The 20586-nt window shown below is 38.6% G+C and overlaps 1 protein-coding gene across 2 annotated transcripts in view; it reads left to right on the top strand.

Annotated features, from left to right (window-relative positions):
* Nucleotides 1-637: 637 nt before the first annotated feature.
* Nucleotides 638-20586, top strand: part of MYOF (myoferlin) — a 115349-nt gene continuing 95400 nt past the window's right edge. Inside the window, exons 1-3 of one of the 2 annotated variants that reach the window (XM_037904298.2) lie at nt 638-860; nt 14692-14747; nt 16945-17036. In XM_037904298.2, coding sequence (XP_037760226.1) covers nt 773-860; nt 14692-14747; nt 16945-17036 — 236 coding nt within the window. In that variant the 5' untranslated portion in view covers nt 638-772. The remainder of the gene's footprint in view (nt 861-14691; nt 14748-16944; nt 17037-20586) is intronic. The other variant, XM_027819380.3, reaches the window with a different exon arrangement.

The raw sequence follows: 20586 nt of genomic DNA on the forward strand, positions 1-20586 counted from the left end.
TCACTGAGCAATAGACAAGGTCTTCTCTCCTTTTAGGGTTAAAAACTTTCAGATTTTTCTTCAGACACCATATTATTACATATTTCTTTTTTATTATTGCTCCTAGAGGGGCTTGTGTTTATATAACAGTGCAATTCTTAAATGCAGAATGTATAGTAGCTACACAGTATAGGAGAGGTTTATTAAAAATGTTGTTCCTGAGCCCTACAGAATGAGGAGTACTTAAACTGTTTTGAAGAGTAGATATTTTGTGGATTTACAAAATAGGAAAGAAACATGGAAAATATATTAAAACATGATTCATTGAAAGCAAAGATGAGAAAAGTGTAGACCATTATAAAGTTCAGTGACATGGTATATTCAGAAGTATAGTTAAAAGAGGGAGCTGTGGTGTGTCTGACTACTAGGGTTGTGTTTAATTTTTTGCCAGCTATGTACTCCTCTTTCCCTAATCACTTATATGAGGTTCATATGCTCAGGCTTTTTTTTATATACTGTTTACATTGTACATTTTTCACATGACCAGACTTCACAGGATGGTGCTTGCTTTGCACAGGAATTATGGTGTCAGTTTACAGGTAGTTTTTTTTCTACAGCCTTTAGTAACTAGCCTGTCATAGTTCCACCCATCAGCCCTTTTTCTGTGTAAGCAAACTGTTCCTTGCTGCCTCCTCCTAGCTTTGCAGTCTGGAGGAGGACACAGGGCGTCTGAAGCACAGACTTTCTTAAGTTCCTTTTCTGACGGCAGTGGTTTAACACAAGTTTTGAAACAATGCTTCGGGTGATTGTGGAATCTGCTACCAATATCCCTAAAACTAAATTTGGAAAACCGGATCCTATTGTTTCTGTTATTTTTAAAGGTAAGGAAAACTAACAGATGTACTCAATCAGATTTCTGTTTGCATATTTTTTGTAGCTTTGAGGACAAAGTGTTCTATATTGATATTTTAAAATTATGAAATACTGAAGTTACACAAAATTGAATCTCACCATAATGTTAGCAAAGACGCTTTTTACCAGAAAGACTGAAGTTATCTGCACAGGGCGTGATATGGGTGGAGTATGTTTGTGGGTGTGATTTTCTTTTTCTTGGCCTTTGGGACTGCTTTCCCAAGACTCAGTTTCCAAGCTCCTGTAAGGGTTTAGTCCTCTGCTTTTTACTTATAAATCTATTTTAGTGGTAGTATTAATTAAAGTCTAAATTGTGCGACTTTGAGTTACAATCCAGCACCTTAACCTGTGATGTTCATGCTAAAAATCTTGCATCTTTAGTTTCTTTTTGATTTGGCACAGCAGCTGCTGCTCACTACCAATTTTGCTTCTGCAGCAGTTCCCTTTTATTGTAATTATTTTACTAAAGTATTTTTTAGCATTTCTTTTAATATTATTATTAAACCTCCTAACTTTCCATATCATACCACTTTCAGAGTTACCTACTTGTTGCTTAAGGGAGAAAGAGAAAACACTTATTAACTAACATTTATACGTAAGATTGACTGTTAATTTCATTTTGATATAAGTTTTGTAACTGATTAAAGTTTCTACGGCTTCTTCTTTCTCCAGTACCAAAAGGGGTTTAGCTACAAGTTTAGTGTTGTCACCTTCAAGGTGGAGGACCGAGACAATCTTGTATCAGGCAATCCGTCAAACAACTGTGGCCAACAGTTAAATTTACTCTTGAGAGTATTATTGCTTGAATATAAGCTGAACTGGAAACAAAATTTTCAACGGATAAAAACAATTGCTGAGATTTGGTATCTCAGCAGGGTGAGCCCAGAAGGGTGGCTACAGTGTGATGGGGAAGGGTGGTCTAACTGCTGAGAATATCTGAAAAAATTGTTGCAATCTGGAAGCATTTTATTGTCAAAAAGATGTGCACCCTTTCCTCCCCTTTCCCCCTTTGTCTTAGATTTTCAGGTTTGTTAAAGTGATTAAGCTTTTCCCCCAAAGACTCTTTACTTCCTAATACCTGAATCAAGTCTTTCTGTGCGGAACTCACAAACGCTGTTCTAGCAAGGTAGATTTTCTCACTGTTTTCGCTTTGCCTCTTCTCTTTTTATTCCTTTTTCTCTCCTCTCTTTGCTTTCCTCCTTAGTTGTTTCTTCTTCCTATATTGTCTCTGTTCCCTCAGTCCCCATTTTTCATCTCTCAGTAGTTTTGTGTCCCTTCTCCCCTTTTTGCCCCTTGCTGATTGGTTCTGGTGTCCTTTGGTCTCTGTGCTTCCCTGATTTGGTGCTACTTTTCATGATCAAGTCTATTCCTCCTTCCTGAGCACACACTATTACCAATGCAAGTTTCAGAGTAACATCCGTGTTAGTCTGTATCCGCAAAAAGAAAAGGAGGACTTGTGGCACCTTAGAGACTAACAAATTTATTTGAGCATAAGCTTTCGTGAGCTACAGCTCACTTCATCGGATGCATGCAGTGGAAAATACAGTGGGGAGATTTGATATACACAGAGAACATGAAACAATGGGTGTTACCATACACACTAGCTGTAGCTCACGAAAGCTTATGCTCAAATAAATTTGTTAGTCTCTAAGGTGCCACAAGTACTCCTTTTCTTTTTGCGAATACAGACTAACATGGCTGCTACTCTGAAACCATGCTTAACTCTGTGCACCTGAGTACTCCTATTGACACGATTGAGGCCAACATTGTATTGTAAAATGTAATTTTATGATAGACTCATTATGGTATTTCACATTCAATCAACAATATTTTCTAAATTAAATTAGTCATTTAAAACTCATGGACTGATCCTAAGAAGCATCAAGCACAGGTAACTTCTATTGATTTCAGTATATGGTTTAGAATATGTTAAAACTTCAGTGGGAGTTGTGTGTGCTCAGTACCTGGATTAGGCCCTTAGACACACCAGTTATGAAAGATTTATCAGTTTAGACCCTGGTCCTGCAAACATTTATACACATGAGTATCTTTACAGATAAGCAAACTCTCTGTGACTATTCACATGTGAAAATTTCTCACATTCATAAGCATTTGCAGGATCATAGCTTTAGTTTATTTTCATTAGCTTCTGATGTGTGTATCAGGTATTAAAAATACAATTTTATCTGCACCTTGAATAAAGCTCATTAGTATATACATAGTAATGTATAGCTGGCATAATTAACATACACCGCCATATTAAGTAAATGTTATCATAAGATATGCACAAAACCCTACAGTGATAGACTTTATCTGCACTAGTTTTTCTTTTTTTTTCCCCCAAGAACTTTTATTCTAAGCCCTGTGAGCTTGACCTTTTGTTTTTTATTTACATAAGGAACAGCTCATCATTTAAAGAGAACTACACACCCAAATGTAAACTAATGCTGCAAACACAGTTAGAGGCTGTAATAGCAGAATTCTGAGCTTGTCATAATTTTGTATTAAGTGAAAGCATTATTGAAATGGATAAGGAAGAAGTGTGAGAACATGCCAAAATGTCACTAAACACTAAAAGTTAAGGCAATAAAACATTTTTACATGTGGGAGATAGTAAACTAGAAAAAAACCCTGAAACTTCCTTTAGATGTAATAGGTGACATGTTTGCTTATATGCATAATCAATAGTATGACATTTTATTGGCTTGCTACTTCCTTTTAACACGTAGCATTCAGTTCTGACTTAAAATTATTTGGAGCTATGACTTCTGTTTTGTTGGGCCAACTGGGCTAATAGTGGGCTGATGCTCTTTTTTTTTTTACTCTCCTCTTCTGTGTCTAAGGGCTTGTCTACATGGGAAAATCAATTTGCAGAATTATAGTGGTCTAATTATAAAACTTTAGCTATGCCAGTATAAATCTCCATGGAGATACTCTGGGAATAAAAGTGATTTTGTTCCGATTTAATTACTCCACAACGTTATATTTACTGGTTTTCAGAGGTTAAAGTTTAGCCACTCTCCACATTCTGGAAGGACACAAGATACCACTGGGCAACCTTAATTCTGTCTTAATGAAGTTTTTGAGCATGTAATTGTATTAAAGTTGGGGATGATGGTTTTTAAAGTATATTTTAGTAAGGAAGTGTGGCGTATTAGCCCTAATGATACCACTGTCAGATGATTTTTAAAAAGGTAGATGATAAGGGTTTTTTAACACTATATGATGCCTATTTCTGCTATTGTGCTATCCACTGAAGTCAACAATGATGAATTATAATAATGTTAGTCAATTTGACTTCTGAGGGTGGATTGATAGCAGTATGGTTAGAATTTTTAAGGAAGGAGTACCTTATCCTAAACAAAATTCATATCTAGTTAGTGAAATTCTTCTGGTTAACATGCACATCTCACCTATCAAGAACATTGACAAAGGTTCACACTAAAAATGAATTACCATTTCCAGTACAGAGTATGAGAAAATTATAGCCAGAAGTAGTTGTCATACTGTTTGGAGTGGCTCACGACCGTGAGTGCCTACCTCAGGGCAGACTGTGAAAAACAGCGCAGAAACCCCAAACTGATGGTGTGTTCTATAATTAGATTTCATCAAGCCAGTAACAAATGTGAACTCCTGGATCACTATAACAGTCTCACCACCAACTCATCCACAATCCCTTTAAACTCTCCAGTCTATCTTGCCGCCCAGGCAAGCTGGACTTAGTGATAAATGATCACTTACACCAAAAATCACAAAATATTCAGGTTGCTTTCAGTACCAAGAGACTAGTCACTTACCCCAGATCCATTTGTATATTAGATCTCACACCAAAGACAATGCCTGTAGCCAATCCCGTAATAAACTAACAAAGGTTTATTAACTAGGAAAACGAAATGAGAGAGTTATTGACAGGTTAAACAAGGAAACATATACACCAATTAGTTGCAATCTAAATCCTAAGAGTGACAGATCTGTCAATTCAAAGTTTTTTTTCAGGGCAGACCAAGGAGTTACCCCTGTGGGATCTCTGGCTTCAGTCTGGTTTCTCTGGCCCTGTGAGAGTTTAGATAGAAAAGAGAGAGACAATTTTCCTGTGTCTTTGTTTTCTTTCTTTCATTCAGTCTCCAAGTCCATAGGACAAGCTCCCTTGTACATAGTGTTTCCAAGGTACAATAGTAGCATTCATGTCTAAACACTAAATACATTCTTATAATACCTATTTTGAGCAACATTAACACATATGTGAACTGGTCCGGTCTCCAGCTATGAGTTTATCAGTTCTTAGCTAGTGCATGAAGCCTTGGCACAAGCTGGCAACTGACCTGCCAGCATCACACCCCGAGTGCAAAACAGGTGTAGGAAAGGATGTCACTGACGCTCCTAAATATGCATCAGAATAACCCCATTCTTGATAAGGCATCAGCCACTACATTTTGCTTTCCCTTGGAACACATTATGTCCATATCAAATTCCGGTATGGCTAGACTCCAACAAAGTAGAAGTGGTTTCCTTAGCTCAGTGCAACCACATCAAAGCGGTGTGATCTGTCAAAACCTGACTTTTTTTTTATTACACAAACAAGGTTTACAGCCCAAACGATGGCATAGCATTCCTGCTCAATGACAGCATAGTTCTGTTCAGTATGATTAGTTTTTTTTACTCAAGAAGGCAATGGGATGTTATTTGTCTCTCCCCCACCCCTTTCTGCATTAGGACTGCACCTAATCTGATGTTAGAAGCATCAGTGCATGGTATAAATGATTTGCTGAAATCAGCACTGGCCAAAACAGGCTCTTTGGAAAAAGCCTCTTTTATGTCCTGAAAGCCTTTTTCACAAGCCTCTGTCCATACCATCCAGTCTTGTTTCCCCTTTTTTGTAAGGTCTGTTATGGGGGGGCCACAATGCCACTAAACCTTGTTACAAATCTCTGGTAATAGCTGGCCAGACCAATAAAGGATTAGACCTGCTTCTGGATTCGTGGGGCAGGCAAGTTCCTAATCGCTTCCTACTTTTAAAGGATCACAGCAAACAAAACCACTGCCCACCCTGTGTCCTAGGTAGGATACCTCTGCAGTCCCCATTTTGCACTGGGAGACCTTGACAGTGAGGTTGGTTTCTTTAAGCCTTTGCAACACAGTTCCCTTGTGAAGGGGGAGGGATAGCTCAGTGGTTTGAGCACTGGCCTGCTAAACCTGGGGTTGTGAGTTCAATTTAGGGATCTGGGGCAAAAATTGGGGTTTGGTCCTGCTTTGAGCAGGGGGTTGGACTAGATGACCTCCTGAGGTCCCTTCCAACCCTGATATTCTATGATTCAAGTGTCTTGCCAGAAACTACTGAAAATAGCCAAGTCATCTATATAGGGCTTGGCAAATGGTTGTAACCCCTGCAGCACCTCACTGAATAGCCCCTGAAAGTAGCTACTGCACTGATTAATCCAGAAGGCATACCCTTAAACTCATATAACCCATATTCCACTATAAAAGCTTATTTTTCTTGAGCACGAGCATCTAAGGGGATTTGCTAGTACTCATGAGTCATGCTTATGAATTTTGCACTCCCCAACACAGCCAGTAGGTCCTCTATTTGGTGTGTGGGGTATGGGTCAGGTAAGGTGATAGTGTTTAGCTTCCTAAAGTCCACACAAAACCTCATGGCTTTATCCTTTTTAGGTACTGTCACAATGGGAGATACCCAGGGACTTTAGTAATTACTCCTATCTCCAGTATGCTATCTACCTCTTCCTGGATCTGTTTCTGCATTTCCCCTTTAGCACAATATGCCTTGTTAGGAGCAGGGCAGGGCCCTGCTAGTTCAATGAAATGTATAATCCTGTCAATTAAACCTGACCAGTTGGAAAATACCTGTTTGAGGTGCATCAAAAGGGCCAGGCTTGCCTGCTTTTGGGTTAGATCCAAACCCTCCCTGAACTCAATGCTTTTCAGGGGAGTTTCGTCCTTGCTCTTCCTGACCAAATCAACCAAAGGAGTATTAAATATTCCTTCATCAACACAACAAATCATATTCACTGCCATCTCCCTTTCATGGTAAGCTTTTCATCAGTTTGCACAGCTCCCCTGCCATAGTGTTTCCTTACATCATAAGTGACCTCATTCACTCTTTCTATCACCTTATAAGGTCCTTCCCAACAATCCTACATTTTGTTTGTCCTCACTGAAATTAGCATTAATACTAAATAACCAATATCAAATGATCTTTTTTCAGTATTCCTGTTATACCAAGCTTTTGCGATTCCTGACTTCTACCAAGGTTCTGCTGCATTAATTTAATCATAGCCTGTAAATTCTTAAAATGAGTGACATACTCCCCTACAGGCTTTCCTGTCCCCTCAGTACTGCCCTCCCAAGAACCTCAAATCTGCCTCCCCTCAACTTGCCTCCCACGCAGGAGATCAAAGGGGGCAAAGGCAGTAGATTCTTAGGGGAAACATCTGTACACATATAACAGATAAGGAAGCAACATGGCCCAGTCATCCTCACACCTGGTGACATACGTTTTCAGCATAGCTTTCAAAGTCCCATTATATCTTAGAAACCATTAGTTTCTGGATGGTAGAGGGCAGTTGTTAGATGCCTCACTCCACATTATAACTCTATATAACTTTTTAAAACTAAAGACATCAAGTTTGCCCCACAGTCTGTCAAGATTTCTCTGGGAAAATCTAGTCTGCTAAAAATGGTGAATAAAGCTGTAGCTACAGTCTGAGCTTTGACATTAGATAGTGTTGTGGCTTCAAGGTACATGGTGGCAGAATGCACCACAAGTATATATCTCTTTCCATTCCTGGAAGGTTCAGTGAGGGGGCCCCACAATATCCACAGACAGTCTGGCAAACACCTCTTTAATAATGGCCAAAAGTTGCCATGATGCTTTGCAGGGTTCCTTCAGTCTCTTAGGCCTGGTCTACACTACGAGTTTATGTCGGGTTTAGCAGCATTAAATCCGAATTAACCCTGCACCCGTCCACACAACGAAGCCATTTTTTCGACATGAAGGGCTCTTAAAACCGAATTCTGTACTCCTCCCCAACGAGGGGATTAGCGCTGAAATCGACATCACTGTTTCGAATTAGGGTTAGTTTGGATGCAATTTGAAGGTATTGGCCTCTGGGAGCTATCCCACAGTGTACCATTGTGACCGCTCTGGACAGCACTCTGAACTCGGATGCACTGGCCAGGTGTACAGGAAAAGCCCTGGGAACTTTTGAATCTCATTTGAATCTCATTTCTTGTTTGGCCAGGAGAGCTCATCAGCACAGGTGACCATGCAGTCCCTTGCATCTTTACTGTTTCAAACATGTGAGACCAGTAGAAATTCCATTTAAGCCTGTCACAGGTTCTCTCCGCTCCTAAATGTCCTATGAATGGACAATCATAAGCTAATTGGAGCAATTCTCTCTGTATTTCTCAGACGCAACTACCTGCTTGCAAACCTCACCAGGACAACACTTTTTCCCTATGGAAACCTCCCTATATAACAAGTCTGCTTATACAAAAAATCTACCATTTCCTTTCCCAGCTGGGGTATTATATTCTGAGCTGCAACCCCTCTCCTTGTCCAGATAAGGGTCATCTTGTTAAGCTTTCACAAACTCCTTCTGAGTCTCACCTAAGTTTAGAGCAGACTCCAGCACAGCAGAAGAATCCTCAGATTCCTTCTCAGAAGCTACTACTCAATAGACAAAGGACTGAGGGCATTCCTCCCCACCCCCACAACTTTGCCTGTTGTCTACAGATAGCAGGTGAGTCAGGGCCATACTCTCTCTGGCTGCATGTTATAACATGAACCTGCTTAGATGTGGCTAAAATGATAGAGGGAAACAAGAACTTATAAAGTTTGCAGATGATGCCAAGCTGGGAGGGGTTGCAAGTGCTTTGGAGGATAGGATTACAATTCAAAATGATCTGGACAAACTGGAGAAATGATCTGAAGTAAATAGGATGAAATTCAATAAGGACAAATGCAAAGTACTCCACTTAGGAAGGAACAATCAGTTGCACACGTACAAAATGAGAAATGACTGCCTAGGAAGGAGTACTGTGGAAAGGGATCTAAGGATCATAATGAATCACAAGCTAAATATGAGTCAACAGTGTAAGGCTGTTGCAAAAAAAGCAAACATCATTCTGGGATGTATTAGCAGGAGTATTGTAAGCAAGACACGAGAAGTCATTCTTCTGCTCTACTCTGTGCTGATTAGGCCTCAACTGGAGTATAGTGTCCAGTTCTGGGTGCCACATTTCAGGAAAGATGTGGACAAATTGGAGAAAGTCCAGAGAAGAGCAACAAAAATGATTAAAGGTCTAGAAAACATGACCTATGAGGGAAGACTGAAAAAACTGGGTTTGTTTAGTCTGGAGAAGAGAAGACTGAGAGGGGACATGGTAACAGTTTTCAAGGACATACAAGGTTGTTACAAGGAGGAGGGAGAAAAATTGTTCTTCTTAACCTCTGAGGATAGGACAAAAGTCAATGGGCTTAAATTGCAGCAAGGGCGGTTTAGATTGGACGTTAGGAAAAACTTCCTAACTGTCAGAGTGGTTAAGCACGGGAATAAATTGCCTGGGGAGGTTGTGGAATCTCCATCATTGGGGATTTTTAAGAGCAGGTTGGACAAACACCTGTCAGGTATGGTCTAGATAATACTTAATCCTGCCTTCAATGCAGGGGACTGGATTAGATGACCTCTCAAGGTCCCTTGCAGTTCTATGATTCTATGAAATTTCACCCTTAAAATCCTCCCATGTAAGGTGGACTTTAGTCAGGGGCACAATCACAGAAAATTGAGCCAAAACTGAAATATTTAGACGTTTGCCAGGAAGTCTGTCTTCTTCCCTTACCAAGCTTTCCTTAATCAAAGTGACCTGGGATGCCATGTCCCTTCAGCCTGTACATTCAATGCCATTCACTCTAGCAGTTTTAATACATTCTTTCCTACCTTACCAAGACTCAGTCCTACTATACTTTATGAAGCCATCTGCTTCTATACTGTTTCCTCTGGGATCATGGTTGTAGCACTGGCACTCACTGTGGCGGTTCTGGGTGCAGATTGTGGGGTGACCTTAAGTTTGAGGCAATTTGGTTTTATATGGCCAGGAGTCCCACAGTGATGGCAGACTACCTGCTTTCTCTTAGGGTAAGAGGTTTTAAAATCTGGGCTCCTTTGACATTTTTTAACAAAGTTGGGGTTAGGTTTATTCCTAGACCCCTTCCTCTCTCTTAACCTGGGAAAAAGGAGCATTTCCCTTCCACTGTGGTTTGTGCCCCGCACAATCCCTTGACTCAATATATTTATCTGCAATTTCTGCTGCCTCCAAAACTGTGGAAGGTTTTTTTATCACAGATGGCAGCTTTTATCTCATCAGTTACTGTCCACAACCATTGTTCTCGAACCAGTTTTGCTGCAGCGGTTTCTATGGCATCTGGGGCAGTGGGGTGCTCAGACCCTGCTCCCTGCTCAAAGTCTATGAGCAAAGCTCTCAGTTTCTGATCAGAGGCTTTTTATGGGATAATCCCCTATTCTTACATAATTTTTCAAGGTTCTTTGTGTCAAGACCCTCATATGACTGCAATTCCCTCATTGTGACTACTCTTTAATACTTAAAAACTTGATATCAAATGTAAACTTTTAACATGATTGGGGTTATGATCTATTAACCCAACTGACCAGTGGCATGAGAATCCTGCCAAGACTACAGCAATTGTCACACTATCTGGAGTGAATCACGACCGTGAGTGCCTACCTCAGAGCAGACTGTCAAAAACAGGGCAGATACCCCAAACTGGTGGCTTGTTCTATAATTAGATTTCATCAAGCCAGTAACAAATGTGAACTCCTGGACCACTATAACAGTCTCACCATGGAGACATACACAGTCCCTCTAAACTCTCCAGTCTATCTTGCCACCCAGGTGAGCTGGACTTAGTGATAAATAATCACTTACACCAAAAATAATGAAATATTCAGGTTGCTTCCAGTCCCAAGAGACTAGTCACTTACCCCAGATCCATTTGTATCTTAGATCACACACCAAACACAATGCCTGTAGCCAATTCTGTAATAAACTAACTTAAAAGTCTAATAACTAAACATATACACAAATGAGTGGCAATCTAAATCCTAAGAGTGACAGAGTTGTAGGGATCTGTTAATTCAAATTGTCTTTCAGGACAGCACCAGTGGTAACCCCTGGTGATCTCTGGCTTCGGTTTGGGATCTCTGACCCTTTGAGAGTTCAAACAGTGAAGCGATGGAAAATTTTCCCATGTCTTTATTTTATTTCCTTCTTCAGCCTTCAAGTCCATCGGACAAGCTTCCTTACATGTAGCATTTCCAAGGTGTGATACAGCCATTCACCAATCCTTTGTATTGCAATGTTCCTTGATGGCCCATCTGATTTTGTTAGTTCTTCTGGACAGATAGGGGGGGAAACTTTCTCCCCATCTGAGTTCACAAGTTCAGAGCAAACATTTTCTAAGTTATAAAGCAAAACTTACATATTTCCTTATAGCATGGAATTCAGACATTACAAATAAGATTAATAAGATTACAAATAAGATTAATGCATGCAGCAACTTGCAGACATTCTATCGAGTCTAAACACTAAATACATTTTTATGAAACTAATATCTATTTTGAGCAACATTAACACATACATGAACTGGTCTGGTCTCTAGCTATGAGTTTGTCAGTTCTTAGCTAATGCCTGCAGTCTTGGCAAAAGCTGCCATCTGGCCTGCCAGCGTCACAGTAGTACAATAAATCTATTTGTAAACTTAAAATGACAAAGATAAAGCAGGGGAGATATAACCTGCCTTTATTTCTGGTCTCTGTAAGTTAAGTGTGCTTTGTTAACAAAGAAAGTAATATAAAAAATATCCTATATTCCTTACCTCAAGGTGAGGCCAAAAGAAAAACAATAGATGGCCCACTGCCCTACTGTGCAATTTACCCAGATTTGATTCTCATCAGATGATATGATTTTGAGTCTTGCTTTTCATGGCTGGGTTCACAGCCAGTGGGGGAGTACCTGATATCAAAGCGACCCCATTTGCTGAAGAATGGGTGATGCTGAAGGGCCCCAAAGGGAATCCTCTTGGCCAAGAAATGTTGCTATAGTATAGTATCTTAAATGGGAAGGGGAAAGTTTTATGCTGCAGGTACAAAAACATAAAGTAAAATAAGTGGCATTAAAAGAATGGTAAAATAGACAAATATGAAGAGGCAACATAAAATTAAGGGAATAAACACTAAAAATCAACCTCAAATGTGTTAACTCCACGTATGGACTGACTCAACTTGTGTATGTTTTTTTAACAAAATCCTGCTAATTTAACCCAAAATCCTTCTCATTACTTTCAAATATATGACTATAACATTTTTTTTCTCAGCATACACTATAGTATGTATAGTATAAATGAAATCATGAACCTTATTTTTATTTTACTATTATTTTTTAGTAATTAGTACTAGGTAGTCAAGAATGAGCTCTCCCCCTTGTCAAGAGGGATCCTGGCCAGTGTTTACACTACACGGACCCTCACATTACTCTACAGGATTGTGACTGAGGTGTTAGCTGGCTTGAGTGGGGATTGTAGTGCTTGTATCCATCAGTTCAATCAGGGCTGTCTCTATGGTACAATTTCCCCATTACATGGAACTGCCAGTAGGACAATCCCACCTTCTGTTGACCAAAAGACTGGGAATCTCAAGATCTGTTCTGAACCCCAGATTTTTCAGGTAGCCGTGCTCAACAGTGCAGCATTATTGATTAGGTGACCTCAGTACATAGGATTGTGAATATAGCTGTGGGAATAATTGATTTTTCAGTTTGCTGGCCTTTCTGAAAAATCAAAAAATAAAATAAAATGAAATTAAAAAAATGAAATTTGTTTTGGGTCAAAATGAAACAAATATTTCAAAATTTTTAGAGAATTGAAAAAAACGGTTTAATATTGAATGAAATATTTTAATATTTAAAATTAAGGAAATTCTAAAAAGTCATTTTAAATTAAAAAATCAAAATATTTAATTTCAGAAATGTCAAAACAAAACATCTTGATTAATTTCAGAATATGTGTCTTTGGTTTTCTTTTTTGACTAGCTCTAACTATGCGTGGAACTCAGGTTGATATTATGAAAATTAGTTCTTTGTTCCGCAAGATGTGAGTTTACAGCACGATAGATTAAAAATGCTTTTCCTCTGTGGTATGATGTGAGTCAGTATCCTGCATAATTTGTGGCCAATTCCTGTTACAGAAGTGTGTGTCACTTCCTTGCAATGTATAGTATGGGCTAATTTTTCAGTGCCTTCCACTTTCATCCAATAGAAAGAGCCATCCAATCCCACCACCTGAGTAATGTGGAAACTGACTTAATATTGCCTCACTGACCTTCTCAAAGTTTTACTGACAATGTGTAGTTGAAACTTGCAAATGACAATGTGAGCTTGTAATATTGCTTCACTAAAGGAGTGAAGGTAAGAAAGAGAGCAAGTAAAAAGTCTGTAAATGTCAATCTTTCTAGTGATATCTCTGTATTCAATAACTCAAAGATTAGTTCACTTAGAATGGCCTTGATAATGAGTACGGCTAATATATTAGTTATTCCTGTGTGGCACACACTTCCCCTTATAAATTTGTATGTGTTCAGTGAGTATACTGTATTTTATGCTGCCAAGTGTCAAGCAAGAGACAATGTTTTCCTTCCTCCATACATATTTTTATTTTATTTTATTTTATTTTCTATATATAAAGAAAAAGTCAAGACACCTAGGATCAAAATGTTAGCTGATGTAGATTTGTTATAATGGGGGAATCCTCTTGGATTCTGTTCTCCTTTCTATGGGTGAAATTCACACAGGTCTGAAGGGTTTTGTAAGAGCCTCCGCACCACTTAGTCCCCATTGTGCCTCTGAAGGGGAGGAGCTTGAGTAGAATGGCCAGGTCAGACATAATCTACCCTGGTTGTGCACCATGGCTTACCCCAGGGGACACAGACTGGTTTACATTGAAGTAGAGCCAGTGCCTGGGAGCCTCCACTTAGGGGATGCAGCTATTGCAATTTATATTCTGAAATGGCAGTCAGTGCATTGACGCATTGCAGCATTGCAAGTTGGAGGTGAGAATTCTATCCAACTAATCCCCCTAGAAACCTCTGCACAGAGCCTATTTACTCAAAGGCGTGAATTTCCCCTTATACGCATGTGTAATTCTCATTAGTATCAATATCTGTGCATATGAAGCAGAGAAGTTTTAAAATTTTAACTCTACATTCCTCTGCCTAGACTTTTTTTGTTTAAATTGCTGCCATTTTAGAGGAAGCTTATAAAATATTAACAACAAGAATCCAAGAACACAAACAAGGGATTAAACAAAATGAGAGATATGTTCTTATGAACAAGATCAGTCACACTGGGGCCACTGTCCAAGGCTGTTAGTCTGGCCCCTTTCATCAACACTAAACTCACATCAGAAGAAAAAGGACTAAGACACATAAAGGTTTTTAGGGGAAAGAAGTTGGTCCAGTCAGCATGAAACATTTGTTATGTGTAAACTAAATAAATGCAAACAAATTACTGTGCAAGTAAACCAACTAAAATCTGTCCAAAGGAATTTTCAGCAACAAAAACTACAGATCCTGGATGGGCCAAAATAGTTTGATCACATTAAGCTTTAAAAAAATCTTTTATGAAAGAAAATGGAAAGATTCTATTATTATTTGACTTAATATTCTAAGCCTTTAATAGAAGCAAACAATCACATTTTATTTTTATTTGCAGATGAAAAAAAGAAAACAAAGAAAATTGATAGTGAACTCAGCCCTGTTTGGAACGAGGTGACATTCTCATAAAATTTTTGTTTTAGTATACGGTACAGTGCGTTATGGCTACAAAATTAGTATATTAGTCACTGCAGTTATGAATCTGAGATACAGATAGGAGTTAAAGTAAAATACTTTCCTATAAGGTGACAGTAAATGTGTTTTGCAGCTGAGTAAGCAAACACAAGGTGGGATGGGTGATCCAGTGGATATAGTGTACTTGGACTTTCAGAAAGCTTTTAACAAGGTCCCTTACCAAAGGCTTGTAAGCAAAGTAAGGAGTCATGGGATAGGAGGGAAAGTCTTCTCATGGATCAGTAACTGGTTAAAAGATAGGAAACAAAGGGTAGGAATAAATGCTCAGTTTTCACAGTGAAGAGAGGTAAATAGCAAGGTCCCCCAATGATCTATACTGGAACCTGTGCTCTTCAATGTAGTCATAAATGATCTGGAAAAAGGGGTAACAGTAAGGTGGCAAAGTTTGCAGATGATGCAAAATTACTCAAGTTAGTTCAATCTAAAGCAGACTGTGAAGTTACAAAGATATCTCACAAAACTGGGTGACTGGGCAATCAAATGGCAGATGAAATTCAGTGTTAGTCATTGCAAAATAATGCACATTGGAATACATAATCCCAACTATACATCCAAAACGACGGGGTCTAAATTAGCTGTTACCACTTAGGAAAGAGATCTTGGAATCACCATAGATAGTTCTCTGAAAACATCTGCTCAATGTGCAGCAGCAGTCAAATAAGGGAACAGAATGTTCGGAACCATTGGGAAAAGGATAGATAATAAGAGAGAAAATATCATTATGCCATTATTTAAATATATGGTACACCCACACCTTGAATAGTACATGCTGTTCTGGTGGCCCCATTTAAAAATGATAAATATAAATATAAAGTGGAAAAGGTACAGAGAAGGGCAACAAAAATGATTAGGGGTATGGAACAGCTTCCATATGAGGAGAGATTAGTGGGACTACTGAGGTTAGAATAGTAACGTCTAAGGGGGGCTATGATAGAGGTCTATAAAATCATGAATGGTGTTGAGAAAGTGAATATGGGAGTGTTATTTACACTTTCACATAACACAAGAACCAGGATTCACTCAATGAAATTAGTAAGTAGGAAGTTACATAAGGAAGTGTTTCATCACACAACGCTCAGTCAACCTGTGGAACTTGTTGCCAGCAGATGTTGTGAAGGAGAAAAGTGTGACTAGGTTCAAAAACCAATTAGATAAGAATAGGTCCATCAAATGGCTATTAGCCAAGATGGTCAGGGATGCAACCAACCCCATACTCCAGATGTCCCTAAACCTCCAGCTACCAGAAGCTGGGGCTGAGACTTGATAAATTGCCTTGTACTGTTCTTTCCCTCTGAAGCATCTGGCACCAGCCACTGTCAAAAGACAGGAAACCGGGCTAGATGGATCATTGGTCTGACCCGGTTGGGCTATTCTATGTACTTCTGAGCTGTGACAATTGTATCTCATCTCATTTTAAGTACATGTAGATGGATTTCTGGTTTGTTTGGGGCCTGCTTCTCCTGCCATTGAAGTCAAAGGAAGTTTTGGCATTTATATTAATAGTGTCATGACTGGGTCCCTGATATGAGCACTGCCACTTTGATAATTAACTGTACACCAAGTGTAATGAAAAATGGTAATGCAAGTTAGGGCTAGGTGTCTAGAGGGGTGCCACAAAGGTCAGTGTTAGTTTTAGCTATATTTAGCATTCTCTTTAATGAGCTAGAAGAGAGGTTAAAGTGCATACTCATGAAAATCATGGGTCATCATATCTACAAATGAGTGCAGGGTGTAGAAACACAAAGGCCTGAAATCACTGGCAACCCACTTCCCCCCATGACTGAAATGGGAATAGGCCCAGGTCTTATGATGGAAAATAATTTATTCATATTAATACAAGGGAGGAGAACTAGAAATACTGTAATGGGGCACTATTAAGAAACTCTCCTTTTTAATTGCAATGTGCCAGTAACAAGTCAAAATGTACTACAGACATGTTCTGAAGTTTTTCACTTCATTTTTCAGATATGCAGATGTAAGATCAGTCAGGTTTAACTGTGTTACTAAATGTAATGTTCATTCATGAAAAGTTTTATTGTTTGCCTTCATAGTGTTAAGGTACTTTATATTTTAGCTGTATTGATCAGTTGTTTTTGCTCTAATTCTCTTTGTACAGATTCTTGAATTTGATTTGAAAGGGATAGCACTCGATATTTCATCATCCCTGACCATTATTGTGAAAGATTTTGAAACAATTGGACAAAACAAGTATGTACTTTTTTTCATTGTTTAATTAATCTCATTTTCAATGTAACTCAAAAGGCCAAACAAAAACTATGAATCTGATATTTCACTACAAACAAATAATTGCTGCTATTAGATTGGTTGGTTGATTGAATTGGCTGATATTTTATTGTTTTATTGTACTGTATTCTAACGATTCTCTATACATTTTAGGCCTGTGGTCTTCTCTTTGCTCACTGTAGTCTTCTCCCTCACCAGTGTTTCTGTACTGTTGCTCTGGAGGGAGACTTCAGCCTTCTCCGTGCACTTGACCTTGTGCACAAAGTTATTTCCTTTGTTTTCTGCCCCCCTTGAGAGGCCAGAGATTGAACTTCATCCATACAATTGATATTAATGGGTTTTGGATCAAATGCATCAGACAAAAGCTCTTCCAGATAGCAGTCAGAGAACCAGTTCTAGTTAGTTTCAACAAAGTCAGTGTTCATTGGTAATTTTACAGAATTAGAAAAAAAATGACAGATAGTTAAACCCATTCTTGTCTGGATGAATATTGCAGGAAGCATTGATAGATTGACACTAAACCAAAAATTATAGGCTATTGAAAGATGGTCTTATAGAAAGTATATCTGGTCTCTTCCTCAGTGGAAGATCTGTCAGAACAAGTGTGTCTTTTTTTTCTTACTGTTAATGCTATTGAAGAAATAGTCATGTTGTATAAAGGAAGCTATTTTTACATGAAAGGGAAAAGACATAACTAAAAGTTCAGGGGGTAATGCAATGTTCTTTGTTTTTAGTGCTGGAAGTTTTGTATCCAAGAGTTTTTATTTTTTATCCTTACATTTTTATAAAATGTTAATTAATAGAATGAGAAAGACAACACTGCAAACAACTAATAGAATAACTATCAAGCATAAACTCATCAAAAGTATTTAGTTCCCTGAATTGTTTAAAAAGGCAAACTATGTATTTTTAATAAATAAATGTTTGAAAGCTAAAATTAAATAGAATATATAAAGTCCTGTAAATTAAGCTGGTCAGTATAACTAAAACAAGTAAAATGCTACTGCATAGAACACTTACTAAAAAATCCAGAGAATCATTTTTTTCCAGGGGGATTGTCTAGTTCCTGGAATACAAAACTTTCATGTTTGGGATATATGCTTATAAGCAGTTTCCTATACATGTTAGAAAGATTTGCTATGTTGCAAAATGCATTTTGCATAAAACTATACATTATGCATGGAAAGGTTTCACTGCAATTAAATCATGGCCTACTTATGTACAGTATGTAGATAACATTGCAGTATAGATATTCAGTATTTTGTCATAATTATTATTTGTATTGCCATAGTGCCTATGAGCCCTAGTTGTGGACCCGATTGTGCTAGGCACTGTACAAACACAGAACATGTGCTCCAACATGTTTTTCATGGTTCTGAATGGCATGATAGGGCAATTAGTACAAACAATGCTAGAGGCAAAATACAAATGTGTTTTTTTGTATGATTAAAGCTTTAATTTGTCCTTAATATCAGAACTGAAGGTGTGCAGGATACCTGAAAACAGTGTGTATAGACACACCCCATAAGAGGATGATGTTTAACTTACAGACTGCGAAAGTATTAATGACCGTTTAGTAACCTCTCAGAGTGTACTAATAAGAAGAAAAGATTCTTTGGGGAATGAATGGGAAAGATTTTATTATATTATTATTCGTGCATATATTTTTTTCTTGTTTTATGTATAGAGCAAGGAATCACTTGCATTTTCTGTGCAATCCTGCTCCCACTAAACTCAGTGGTAAAACTTCCATTGACTTCACTGGGGCCAGCGTTTCACCTTGTATAATCATAAAAAGAGGAATATTCATAACAGTGTGATATTTCTAGTCCTCTGCATTCACCAATACTCTACTTATATATTTCTCATCTCTAATATGCCAAATACTGCACACACTATAGATTCATTAGGGTAAGAAAATATATTGTATATGTTTTTATTTGAAGCATCTTAACACGTTTTCTGAGCCTCTGAGGCAAATCCTATCCCTTGCACAAACTCTAAATAAATGGGCTTTGTGTAGAGGTGTTCTGTGTATGGGAGGAAGTGGAGAATCCAAAACCTTCCCCCAAATGTTTGCTTCATGGCCCCTGCTGCAGCTGACTCTACAGCTGCTGCATCTCTGTGTTACATAACAGGTTTAACCAGTGGATCCATATAGCACAGATCTACTGACCACGTCTCTGCACTCTCCCTGAGCCACCCAATGCTCCCTATGCCAGGGCAGATGGCATCCCTGCAGAGCATAATTGTACCACCTGTGCAGGCTGTCCAGTGCCTTCACATCTGCACTGCACAGTAGAACCACTCAGTTCCCATAGTGTTCAGGACCTTCTGCTGGCTACGACTTGGGCCAAAGGATTTGTCTCTAAATGTGACCTGTGAATTTGAGTGAACTGTCAAAGGGAAAAACGGGGCCAAGTTTACTTCTAATCAACCTACTGAAAACCCTAACATCCTTCATAAGCTAAAAAAAAAATAATCCGACAACAAAAAACACCAGAACAACTTGCCATCTCCCCACCTCTTTCTATAAAGTGATCAAATGTTAACTAAGATCCATGCCACTGTTCTTGCTCTTTCCTCTCCAGCATGGCTGACATTGTGAAGCTGTAACAAGCTGTGTCATAGCTCTATTGATTGCTGGTATTCTGTGGGAAGAGGCAAAGAGCGAACATGTATGAAACATCCCCATAGTGCGAATGCCCAGCAGTGGTATCACATTCATGTAGCACACATCTTCCCCTTTTTTAATAGCAGTGCCGAGTGATGCTATCAAAAGATGTCTATGATTACAGATCCATTTTTATCTTGTTATTTTCAGTTCAAGTATTGAGCTCTTATGATACTGAAAAATGTATAAATTCTGCATTTATTGGTACATTAGTAGTTCCATTTTCGCAATGAACCTTTTTTTGCTTCTTTTTCCTCCTCTGATAGCCAAGTGACTCTCCTGCCTTTGGTGATACTCCATAAATCCCATCATTGAGTTGCTGGTAGGACATTTGTTGTAATCAAATCTCATATCTTCTAGAGGTTCACCAGGGTGAAAGGGGCCCAGAATGCACTGCATGACCCTGATCTCAAGGAAGCTCCAGAAATCATGATATCTGAAGAAAGAAATTGACACAGGAAAGTCTGCCAGCCCTTCTGAGTTCTTGAGATGGATTTTGCATGACATCACCAAAAGATGGGAGAATTATTATCTGAACCTTTGAATAGGGTCAGCTCAATATCTGGGCTAAGATTCCAGTTGATTCTTATTTTTTCCAAACTAGATAATCTATCCTTAATCCAAAATCATATTTGCAAACATCAGCCATGTCCGTTTGTATTTCTCAAAAGAATGATCAAGGGCTGATCATTACAAATATTGATATTTTTGTTTATGGATAGGAGTTGGCTCACACTTATATATTCTATGTACACATAAAAACTGAACAAAGACGACCCCCTGGAAAGTGACGTACTATATATGGAGCTACAAAAAGCATATTCATGCAAAGTAAATAGG

The sequence above is a fragment of the Chelonia mydas genome, chromosome 7 (assembly GCF_015237465.2).
Source record: "Chelonia mydas isolate rCheMyd1 chromosome 7, rCheMyd1.pri.v2, whole genome shotgun sequence".
NCBI lineage: Eukaryota > Metazoa > Chordata > Testudines > Cheloniidae > Chelonia > Chelonia mydas.